This window comes from Pelophylax lessonae, assembly GCF_965119305.1.
Source record: "Pelophylax lessonae genome assembly, chromosome: 5".
Taxonomy (NCBI): Eukaryota; Metazoa; Chordata; class Amphibia; order Anura; family Ranidae; genus Pelophylax; species Pelophylax lessonae.
In genome coordinates, this window is record NC_138772.1 from 228,632,438 (window position 1) to 228,645,125 (window position 12,688).

The window sequence follows — 12,688 nt, forward strand, 5'->3', positions numbered from 1 at the left end:
TACTGTTCAAACTAAGGAAGGTAGGTATGGACCATAAGGGGAGTACCTGGATAGAGAACTGGCTCCAGGGGAGAGTGCAAAGGTGGTGATTAATGGGAAGTACTTAGATTGGGCGGGTGTGGAAAGCGGGGTCCCCCAGGGTTCTGTCCTGGGGCCAATCCTGTTTAATTTATTCATAAATGATCTAGAGGAGGGGATATCGAGTAAAATCTCAGTATTTGTGGATGATACTAAACTAAGCATGCCAATATCTTCTGGGCAGGATGTGGAAACCTTACAAGCGGACCTGAACAAAATAATGGGGTGGGCAACTACATGGCAGATGAGGTTTAATGTTGAAAAATGTAAAGTAATGCACCTGGGGGCCAGAAACCAGAAAGCAAGCTACTCACTAGGGGGGGGGGACCTCTGGGTGAGTCTAGGATGGAAAAGGACCTGGGGGTACTGGTAGACAACAGGCTTGGTAGTGGCATGCAATGCCAAGCCGCTGCAAGCAAAGCCAACAGAATACTGGGATGTATAAAAAAGGGGATTCACTCCAGAAATAGATTATTCTCCCTCTCTACAAGACTCTGGTCCGGCCACATCTGGAGTATGCTGTCCAGTTCTGGGCACCGGTCCTCAGGAAGGATGTGCTGGAACTGGAAAGAGTCCAGAGAAGGGCAACAAAAATAATTAGGGGAATGGAGGACATCAGCTATGAGGAAAGACTACAAGCACTGAACTTATTCTCTCTGGAGAAGAGACGATTGAGGAGGGATATGATATCAATGTACAAATACTGTACTAGCAACCCTAGCATATGGAAAAACCTATTCAGAGAAAGAAAATACAATAAGACACGTGGCCACTCACTAAGACTTGAGGAAAGGCTGTTTAACCTTAAAATACGCAGGGGGTTCTTCACTGTAAGAGCGGTAAGGATGTGGAATTCTCTTCCACAAGCAGTGGTATCAGCAGGGAGCATTGATAGTTTCAAAAAACTATTAGATGGGCACCTTAAAGACCACAACATACAGGGGTATACAATGTACGGTTAGCAGCAAACACACACATCATAGGTTGAACTGGATGGACTGGTCTTTTTTCAACCTCACTAACTATGTAATCTGCACTGGCAGCCATTGCATAATTTTCAGGATTGAAAGCTGCACCAAAAAGCATAGTTTCCCTTTTGCCAAGTATTGAAATCATGTTAAATGCAGTGTTTTTATGCTGTATTAAAAGGTAATCTTTGTTTAAACAAAATTTTTATTAACCTCTTGCCGACCAGCCGTCGTAGTTTTACGCCGGCAGGTCGGCTCTGTCCTGTGAAATGACGTACCTGTACGTTGCTTCGTGAGGCCGCTAGTGGGGGCATGCGCATGTGCTCATCCCCCTCACAGCACCACCCAGGGACACATTTAACCCTTTGGCAGAGAAGGGGTTAACACCAGAGCGATCAGTGTCATTAGTACAGTAACTGCATATTTTTAGCACTGATTACTGTAGTGTCACTGGTCCTCCCCAAAAGTGTCAAAAATGTCAAGCGTCCGATCTGTCCGCCGCAATGTCGCAGTCCCGCTAAAAATGTCTGATCGCAGTCAATACTTGTAATAAATAAAGATGGCCTAAATCTTTCCCCTAGTTTTGTAGACACTATAACTTTTGCGCAAACCAATCAATATACACTCATTGGGATTTTTTTTTTTACCAAAAATATTAAATGCATATCCAAAACAGAATACATATTGGCCTAAAATGATGAAAAAATTTGATTTTAAATTTATTTATTTTTTTTTTTTTTATTGGGAATGCTATATAGCAGAATTTTTTTTTTTTTTAGCGCTAAAAATTGAGGTAATCCAATACCACCAAAAAATCTCTATATGTGGGGGGGGGGGGGCATTCATTTTATTTGGGTGCAGCATCGCATGACCGCATAATTGTCAGTTAAAGTAACGCAGTGCCGTATCGCAAAAATGGCCTGGTCATTAAGGGGGGTAAAACCTTCCGGTCCAGAAGTGGTTAAAAAAAGCTCTTTCCCAAACCTACATAGCAAAGAAGATACGGACTTTGATGCTTATTCCAAAATACTTCAAACTCCTTATTCCAAGCTACTCTTTTTTTTTTAAATGCTGCAAAGTATACATTGTTTATCACAATAAGCTGTGCATCCTGAAGAAGAGTTTGAGCAACATTGTTTCCGTTGTCTCAAATCTACAAACGGGACATTTTTATAATTTTTCTGAAAATGTTTTAATCTTCTAATAGAACTTATTCTATGGAAATAATTAATTTCTTTTTGCAGGAAAATGCTCCCGATATGGTTTATTTGGGTTCACTTACCAACTTTGACCTTTCTTTTGCTTGGACTCAAGATAAATGTGTTCCTCTTGTACGAGAAATAACATTTGAAAATGGAGAAGTAAGTGCTTCTTTTTTCATTACTTTTACATCAATATATCATATTGTAAAGTTACATGATAAAAAAAACATGTTATATTTACCTGCTATGTGCAATGGTATAGCACAGAGCAATCCTGAACCCCCTCTTCTTGGGTCTGCTGCCGGTGCTCTAGGCTCCTCCTCTTCTGCGTGTGATCATAGGAAGCAGTTTCCTGTGGCGGCACATGTGGGGGGCTTGCTCACAAGCTAGGCTCTGTGTCCATCTACACACACTGTGCGGTTTGGCCTCTCCCCTCTGCTCCCTCCTCCCATGATGTGACTAGCCAAAGCAGGAAACAGTGGCTCCTGCTACTGTCAGCCATGCCTGAGTGAGAAAAGTACTGGAAAAAGCTTAGTGGTGGATCGATTTAGGACTTGGGTAAGTATAAATCCCTCAAATACATAATTTTCTCTATCGCTCATTGACAGACGTAGTCTTCTTGATTCTCAAGAGCTGGGTTATGTTGTCTCCGCAGGAGTAGGACTAGGCAGAATGACAAAACGTTCTGGCTCCACCCTAGGGGGCAGTCCCTGAGGGTATATCCTCCCTCTCTCTGCTACAGGGAATCAGTTTTTTTCTGTCTAGTCAGGAGTAAGGACCTAAGTTCCTTGCTGGGATCTTTTGGTCCTGGCAAGACTTTTTTTCTTTAAGAAAAAGACATTTTTTAGGTAGTTTTCTCCAGTGTTTTTTTCCTGTGAGATCTTCAAGCAAAAATGCCGGACTGGGCGACACTTGTGGTCACCCCAGCCGGCCTACGAGCGCGTGCAGACCAGGCATTGCGCTTGGTCGGCCGCGACATATTCAAGTAAGTATGCGGGGCCGGGCGACGGGCTGGATGTGAGATCCAGTGGTCACCCCGGTTTCTGCCTAAAAGCGCGTGCAGACCAGTGCGCTGAGTCGGCCGCGACGGAGTCCCAGTAAAGGGACTGACTTTGCGAGTCAAAAGCTCGCTTGGACGCCAGGACCAGAGAGTCGAGGCATCCACAAACCCCCACCTCGGTGGAGAGGGTATTATGAAGAGAGGGTGCCTGTCGGTTCGGTATGGTGAGTAAAACGTTCCCTTTTTTCCTCATTTATGAGGCAGTATATATTATGGGCCCCTCCAGATATGGTCAGTATATATCTGACACTTACAAGTCCCCCTTGTAATACAGCATGTGTTTTGTGGGAAGTGGACTTGGTTCAAGAGCTAACACTCTACCCAGCAGACTGTAACATTACAGCAAACATAGGAGGTATAATCCTACCTTATGTGCAGTGTATCTCTGTAGATCCATATGTCACCTCTCAGCAGAGTGCAGGTGGATGTGCTGGGAAGACGATATCGGCGGTCCGCCGCCATTTTGCCGTAGACCGAATGCATGTATGTCCTCAGGTCACGCCGGCCGCCATGTTTTTGGAGTCTTATGTCTCTTCTATGGGGGCGGCCATGTTTTGTGAGCCCAGCTTCCTCGTGGAGGGCTGGGAACGCCGGAAGGCGTACACAGGGGGCGGAGCCACGCCTTCTGCCCGGGAAAAAGCAAACAGCTCCTTCCAGTCTGTGTAAGACAGACGCTGGCTGCAGTTTGTTGGAAACTGCACTGCATCGGTTGGTGAGCCTTGGGGGTCCCTCTCTCTCTCTCTGGGATCGAGAAGCAGGTACTCTGAGGGGCGCTATTGCGCTAGGGGGAGACACACAAAAAAAAAAAAAAAAAAAAAAGGTTTTTTTGTTTATTGCTGGCAAAAGTGTCCGGTATTAACATGGACCCTGCCACTCATGTATCTCCTCCGGATCCCCTCGAGGGGTCTGCGGGATCCTCCAGCACCCCATTGACAATTGAATCTTTGTCAGCCATTATGGAAACTTTTGTGTCCCGGGTGGAAGTGGCTTGTCAGGGACAGGGCGCAAGAAAGCGACCCCCGCCTAACCCCTTATTATCTGAAACCTCGGATTCAGACTCTGAGCCTATTTCTGCAGTTGCAGGTACTTCATCTGGTATTGGTGTCTCGGGTCCTGTCTCTTCAGACAGTGAGGAGGATGTTTCGGCATCTGCCATAGCCCGAGAGGAAGCGTTGGTAAACGCACTCATTGTATCTGTTCAAGAGACTTTAAGGTTACAGGGTATTCCATCAGAAATAGCTGAAACTGAGATCCCTTTTGGGACTAAAAAGTGCATCAAAGTGGCAAAGGTTTTTCCATTGCCCAAATGTTTTGGCAATCCAATCGATGAAGAATGGCGTCTGCCAAAACGCACTTTTAATATTTCCAAACGCATTGACAGGCGTTATCCGTTTGAGGAAACCCTTATTAAGAAATGGACAGAACCACCTGTGGTGGATTCACCAATTGCTAGATTGAATAAAGCCACGGTTATTCCTTTAGAAGACGCTCCGTCTTTTAAAGATCCAGTGGATCGCAAGATAGAAGCTATGTCTCGCACCATGTTTTCCTTGATTGGATCAGCTTTCAGGCCAATAATTGCTATTGGTCTGGTTTCGCAGGCTGTAACTGAATGGACTAAGTGGTTACGCCGGGACTTAGAAGAAGTCCCTCAGGCGGTATCAGATTTGTTGGAGCAAATGATACAGGGGTTACAGTTTGTATGTGATGCGGCGTTAGACGCCACTCCATTAATGGCGCGAGCATCAGTCTCAGCAGTGGTTCTCAGGCGTACACTGTGGCTAAAAGGTTGGATAGCCGACCAAGGTTCCAAAAAAGCATTGGCTAATATCCCCTTTTCAGGAGAACGTCTATTTGGAGCCAACTTAGATGAGATCATTAAGGATCTCACCGGTGGAAAAAGCACCTTTTTACCGCAAAATTTTAAAGGTAGAGGAACTCGTCAAAGACGAGGGCCTTCTTTTTCTGCTCACAAGAGGTTTTTTCGTCCAGCGGGTGAAAAACCTAAGTCCTCCAAGGTTCCTACAGGAGGCATCAGGGGTCGTTGGTCGGGCAAGCAAAAGCCCGCCCCCTCCAGACCTGAAGATAAACCATCCAAAGCCTGAAGGTGCGCCCCCACCCATAACTGGGGTGGGGGGACGTCTTCGCCGGTTCCCGGATCCATGGCTTTCCAGAATCCCGGACAAATGGGTTTGCGAAGTCATAAAGTCAGGGTACAAGATCGAGTTTCGATCTCTCCCACCGGCGCGATTCTTCCCTTCCAATATCCGACTATCTCCGGATCGTCTAGAAGATCTGCGGAGAGCAGTCACAGATCTACTACAACAAGGAGTGGTAGTCCACGTTCCTTGGACAGAACGGTTTCAAGGGTTTTATTCAAACCTGTTTACAATACCCAGGAAAGAGGGCAAAGTGCGTCCAATTCTGGACTTAAGAGCACTCAATTCTTTCGTCAACATAAGAAGATTCAGAATGGAGTCCATTCGCACGGTAGCAGCCTTCCTGCATCCAGGGGATGTCCTAGCGTCCATAGACATCAAGGACGCCTATCTTCACATTCCCATTTTCGCAGGACATCAGCGTTTTCTACGCTTTTCCGTAGAGGAGAACCACTATCAGTTTGTGGCGTTACCTTTCGGTCTCGCCACGGCTCCGCGGGTCTTCACAAAAGTGTTGGCCCCAATGTTGGCACTTCTGCGCCAAAGAGGTATATCGATTCTAGGTTACCTAGACGATCTTCTGCTTCATGCAGAGTCTCCTCAGACCTTGCTACAAAACATAGAAATTACTATGATTTCTTTACAGGAATTCGGGTGGCTGGTGAACCAGCAAAAGTCTTTTCTGGTTCCCACCCAGAGGCTCGAATATCTGGGTCTAATTCTAGACACAGTCAGGACAAGAGTGTTTCTTCCGGTAGGGAAACTTCGAAAGATTCAATCAGCAGTCCAGTTGTTACTGTCCAACAGCTGGTCTTCCCTTCGGACTTGCATGAGGGTTCTGGGGTTGATGGTGGCTTCATTCGAAGCAGTCCCATTTGCCCAGTCCCATACCCGAATTCTTCAGCAAGAGATTCTCCTCAGATGGAATCGGAATCCGGAATCCCTGGACAATCAGATACGATTGAGCAAACAGACCAGAGAGTCTCTGGTTTGGTGGCTTCGGTCTCCAATGCTCAGCCAGGGAAAGTCATTTCTGCCAATATATTGGACGATAGTGACCACGGATGCCAGTCTTTCCGGATGGGGAGGAATTCTCGGTCAATTATCTGCCCAGGGACTTTGGTCCCCGGAAGAATCCAGATTACCGATAAATGTATTGGAACTGAGAGCGATCAGACTTTGTCTGATTCACTGGACCGAGCAGCTCCAGGGCAGCCCGGTTCGGATCCAGTCGGACAATGCCACGGCCGTGGCTTATGTCAATCACCAGGGGGGCACCAAGAGTGTCCGAGCGGCCAAAGAAGTGGCTTGCATTCTTCGCTGGGCGGAACGATTTGTTCCAGCAATCTCTGCGGTGTTCATTCCGGGGGTGGAGAATTGGCAGGCAGATTATCTCAGCCGTCAGACCCTGGATCAGGGGGAATGGTCCCTCCATCCAGACGTTTTCCACCAGTTGTGCCTACGGTGGGGCACCCCGGATGTGGATCTGTTGGCATCACGATTCAACAGGAAAGTTCAGAGATTCGTGGCTCGCTCCCGCGATCCTCTAGCAGAAACCGCAGACGCACTGATCGCCCCGTGGGGGCAATACCAGCTAATATATGCCTTCCCTCCTCTCGCGTTACTGCCAAGACTTCTTCGCAGGGTAGAGGAGGAAGGAATCCCAGTAATCCTGGTAGCTCCGGACTGGCCTCGTCGAGCTTGGTACGCCGACATGGTCAGACTGGTGGCGGACGTCCCGTGGAGACTTCCTCTCAGAGAGGATCTACTGTCTCAGGGACCGATCCTCCATCCTGCTTTACGATCCCTGGCTTTAACGGCCTGGCTATTGAGACCCAGGTGCTGAAGGACAAAGGTTTGTCAGCTTCAGTTATTCCTACTCTAGTTGAAGCAAGGAAAGCGACTTCCAGAAAGATTTATCATCGCACATGGAAGTCCTACATTGCATGGTGTGAACCTTTGGGGTTCCGTCCTCGGTCTTATTCGATTAGTCGAATATTGGCTTTTCTGCAACAAGGGGTTGAGCAGAAACTGGCCTTGAGTACTATCAAGGGTCAGGTCTCAGCATTAGCCATCTTCTTTCAGAAGCCTTTGGCTACTCATTCCTTGGTGCGGAATTTCATCCAGGGGGTGCGACATCTGGCTCCGCCAGTGCACGCGCCGTTACCCCCCTGGGATCTTAATTTAGTGTTGTCGGTTCTTCAGAAACCTCCCTTTGAAGATATTAGGGAGATTCCTCTACCCACGTTGTCCCAGAAGGTGGCCTTCTTGGTGGCTATTACTTCTGCACGCAGGGTGTCAGAACTGGCCGCATTATCTTGTCGTTCACCATATCTGGTGGTTCATAGAGATAAGGTGGTTCTTCGTCCGAATCCATCCTTCCTACCAAAAGTAGTTTCAGAATTTCATCTGAATGAAGAAATTGTATTACCTTCCCTGTGTCCTAAGCCCAGTCATCCTCGGGAATTTGCTTTGCACTCCTTGGATGTGGTCCGGGCGATCAGGGTATACTTGAAAACGACAGACTCGTTTCGCAAGACGGATTCACTTTTTGTGATCCCAGATGGACCCAAAAAGGGGTTGCCTGCATCTGCCGCGACCATTTCCAGATGGATCAGACAGACGATAGTGCAGGCTTATTCTATTAAGGGTCGGGAGCCCCCGTTCCCTGTTAAGGCGCACTCCACTCGGGCACTTAGTGCGTCATGGGCCTTTCGCCATCAGGCGTCAGTGGTCCAGGTGTGCAAGGCGGCTACCTGGTCGTCGGTGCATACCTTCTCTAAACATTATAAAGTTGATGTAATGGCATCGTCTGATGCCTCATTTGGCCGCAAGGTTTTGCAGGCCGCAATTTGAGGGGACCAGTGGTCTACCTCGAGGGTTTTTTTCCGTTGGAAAATTTTTTTCTTTAGTCTCATTCTTTGTTTATAATGAGCCTTTAAAACTTCTAGTTTGGCACCGGTTGGGCCTACTAGATTGGATTTGATTTTGTCAATCCCACCCCTCATTTGTGGCACTGCTTCTGGATGTCCCAGCTCTTGAGAATCAAGAAGACTACGTCTGTCAATGAGCGATAGAGAAAAATGGATTTTTGTAAGAACTTACCGTAAAATCCTTTTCTCTTAAGCTCATTGACAGACGTAGTACCCGCCCCTCTATCATTGAGTTGGGTTGGGTTAATTTCTCTGTACTGCTTTAAACAGAACTGATTCCCTGTAGCAGAGAGAGGGAGGATATACCCTCAGGGACTGCCCCCTAGGGTGGAGCCAGAACGTTTTGTCATTCTGCCTAGTCCTACTCCTGCGGAGACAACATAACCCAGCTCTTGAGAATCAAGAAGACTACGTCTGTCAATGAGCTTAAGAGAAAAGGATTTTACGGTAAGTTCTTACAAAAATCCATTTATTTTAAAACCACTAATGCGGGGCATGGCTAGGCTAGGGCAGTGTAAAGACGTGTTGTGTCTAAGCTGCTTCAAAGGAAGAGGTTACCAGCCGCTCTTGCCTGAACGATCCATGTCCAAACGCAGACCGAGTCAAGGGGAACAGTGCGGACCAGTCTGCCACCATCCAGCGGTTCTTTACCCCAGGAACACCGTGCACCCGCTCTGCCTCCCAAGACAAGATGGCGCTGGGAACCGCCACGAAGGAAAATACTGCACCTCCAATGGCCAAAAAACAAGTATGCAGCTCTCCTCCGCTTTTCTCTGTTGCTGACAGGGCACCATCCCTTCCAAGGCTCTAGTCTCTCTGGCACACCTGCCCTGCTAAGAATGGACTTGCCTGCCAGCCCTATTCAGCCTAATTTGTCAGCTGATAACACAGAGACTGGTGCCTTAGCTGTCCCTGCTTCTTCGCTATATTATCTCCTGCTGAAATGTAGGCCATGCTGCACTCTTTCCCCACAAAATAGGACATGGAGACTATTGCAGCCAGGCTTGTATCATCCTTATGCCAAGATATTACCAAAATGACCCAAACAGTAGAAGTTTTTTGAACAAACTGTGAGCTCTTTCTGACAGAGACTCAATTATACAAAAGTTGAATACCCTGGAGACCTTACATAAACAGGCTGCTTTGACCCATCTCTGTCTACAGCATAATGACTTAGAGATTTGCCATAGGCAAAACAACATCAAGCTACGTGGCATCCCATAAGCCACTAGACCGGCGGACTTACCTGACACTGTTATCGGTATCTTTATTAACATCTTAAATAGACCTGTCTCTTCGCCTATTGAACTCCATAGGGTACACAGAGTCAACATCCCTGGTGGTGGCGAACGCTCCCAACCGAGAGATGTATTATGCAGGGTGCACTTTTTCCTTCTGAAGGAGGAGAGCATGCGGCGAGCATCAAACGGGCCCATTTCAATTTGATGGTGCTACTAATCCACCTTCTTCCAGATCTTTCTCCCAGACCCCACTACATTCGTCGTTGGGAAACCGCTGCTGGATAAGATTCCAGAGACTGTGGCGGCACATATGTCTGGAGACACCCTTTTGGCCTTATTATTCATCTACGCAATGACAGTAACTTTTTGAATGACCCCAGGCAGCTGCCAGATTTTCTCTATCGTTCATTGACGGACGCAGTTCTCCATATCAGTAGGGTTATACTGCCCCCTACAGGAGTAGGACACTAGGCAGAGAAAAGTTCTGGCTACCCTATGGGCAGTCCCGGAGGGTACACCCTCTCTTCCTGTTTAGAATGTCAGTTTTAATATGCCTAGTCCGGAGTAAGGACCTAGTTCCTTGCTGGGATCTTTGGTCCTGGCATAGGCATAAAAGTTTTTTTTTTTTTTTTTTATGTAGATTTGTTTAGCTAGCCTTTTTCTCCAGAATTTTTTCCTGTGAGATCTTCAAGCAACTATGCCGGGCTGGGCAGTCTGGCCAGCAAGCGCATGCAGGCCTTAGCTCCGCGCTGGGTCGGCCGCGACATAGTCCCACTGGATGGGGACTGGGCCCGTGAGTTAAACGTCTCGCCCGGATGCAGGCTTATGTCGCAGCATTCCTATTTGGCCGACAGCCCCCCCCACTTAGGTGGCGTGGTGTCCTGTCAGGACATGGCGCCTGCCTGCGTTCCCGGTATGGTGAGTAAACGTTCCCCCCCCCCCCTTCCCTGGCGGATTTTGGGGTGGATAAGGCCCCCTCCCTGGGATGGTCAGACCCTCACACTCCTGGGTTTCCCTCTATCCTATTGTGACACCTCCCCCCAGCGGTTCAGGAAGCATTTGGGCCCAGGGGGAGGTGAGAGGTACGCTGAAACGTTTCTCCACCTACCCCTGCCTCATCTGATGTCTCGGATTCTGAGTCTGACTCAGCCGTCGCAGACGTGTCGGGTCTGTTACCTCGTGCCCTGTCTTTTCGGATAATGAGGAAGCCATTTCTACCTCTCTTGCCGCGCATGATACAGGTGCTGGTGGATGCACTGGTTGTTTCGGTGCGTGACACCCTGCAAATTGGAGGACGCAGCGGCGGCTGGGGCGCAGGTTGCATCTGGCACTCGCCTGTCATCTGGAGCGGCTTATTTTGCTAGCATGCTAATGTAGGATGGGACCGTCTAAGATGTTCCCCTGGGATGTCTAAGCGGCTGCTAGACGTTACCCTTATGAGGAGTCTCTGGTACAGTGGACTGTTCTGCCTTTGGTGGACCTACGGTCTCTAGGCTGCATAGGACTACCGTTGTTCCAGAGGAGGAATCCCCGTCCTTTAAGAACTTGGGGGGATAGGATGGCACGGGCTCTGGCCTGCTATCTGTACTCCCTGGCGGGGTCTGCACTGGGAACAGTGTTCATGATTGCCCTTGCAACGCAGACTCTGCCTGATGGGCGGAGTTCCAATGCCGTGACTTGGTGAGGGGCAAGTCCCTCCTGCCCTGGGGGAGCTTTTGGTCCAGCTGGTGTGGGGGCTGCGATTTTTGTTTGCGATGCCGTGCTGGACGCGGCTCTCTGTATGTCACCTGTTGGTTTCGGCGGTGGTGGTCTGGCGTATACTTGTGTTGGTCTGTGGATCAAACTTCTAAGAAGGCCTTAATGGATCTCCCTTTTTAGGGGGATCACCTGTTTGGCGCTCCCCTGGGTGACATTATATAAGGCTCTCACGAGTGGAAGAGTGCTTTTCTTCCACAGGTTAACAAGGGTAAGGGCTTTTTTCGCAGACGGAGTCCCTTCTTTTCGGTGCTCAAACAGTTTCATTGTCCCTTGGGGACAGTCGATGTGGCGAAGTCCTTTAGGACTTCCTCAGGTGTTCCAAACGACCCTGGTCTGGCGAACAAGGCATCGTTTTTTCCACACCTGCAGGCAAGGCCTACTCAGCCTGAAGGTGCGTCCTCACCCATTACTGGGGTGGGGGGACGTTTTTGCCGGTTCTTGGACCTGCGGCTGGCCCGGTTGCAAGATCGAGTTTCAATCAGTTTTTTTTTTTTTCTCCCGGTAAGGTTTTCCCTTCCAATGTACAGCTGTCCACAATCGCTTGCTGACGCTCTGTGGGGCAGTCCAGGCTCTGATTCAATGGTTTGGTGGTGAATTGGCGCAAGAAGAGGTCTCAAAAAAAAAAAAAAAAAGTCTGGTCCTGGGGACCCGGGGGAGGGGGAGAAGGGAAACACCAGGGGTGGGGGGACCCCCAAACAGTTCAGGGGGTAGCTGTCCACTGTAGCGGCTGCCGGCGGAAGAGACAGAAAAGATCTCTGGGGGGAGACAAGAGGGAAGACAGCGCAGCGCCTTCTAAGTGCAGCAAGACATTTATTGAAGTATGTGCAGCAGTATTACACTCACATTTAGTCGGTGAATAAGATGCAGTTTGTCAAGTAATGTTGATCATCAGGAGCATCACTGGAGCAGGTCCTGGTGGTGGAGGCAGTGGATCCCGGTGAGAGCGGCAGGGGGTTCCTCCGTGTGTACAGGGATGGCCTCGTGGTGTCCGTGGGCTCCTCGTCAACTGGTGGCCTGAGGAAGGAGCGCATGCTCCGATAACGCGTCGCCGTAGCATCCCGCATCACCGCCAGGAGTGACTCCAGGATCCCAGGACCCACGAGTGCCAGCGTTCCACCAGTTGACGAGGAGCCCACGGACACCACCGAGGCCATCCCTGTACACACGGAGGAACCCCCTGCCGCTCTCACCGGGATCCACTGCCTCCACCACCAGGACCTGCTCCAGTGATGCTCCTGATGATCAACATTACTTGACAAACTGCATCTTATTCACCGACTAAATGTGAG

The 12,688-nt window shown here is 48.9% G+C and overlaps 1 protein-coding gene across 1 annotated transcript in view; it reads left to right on the plus strand.

The window, feature by feature from the left end:
- Window positions 1-12,688, plus strand: part of ERP44 (endoplasmic reticulum protein 44) — a 157,078-nt gene that overhangs the window by 81,901 nt on the left and 62,489 nt on the right. The window contains exon 8 of the mRNA XM_082259931.1: window positions 2,291-2,407. Within this exon, the coding sequence (XP_082116057.1) occupies window positions 2,291-2,407 (117 nt within the window). The remainder of the gene's footprint in view (window positions 1-2,290; window positions 2,408-12,688) is intronic.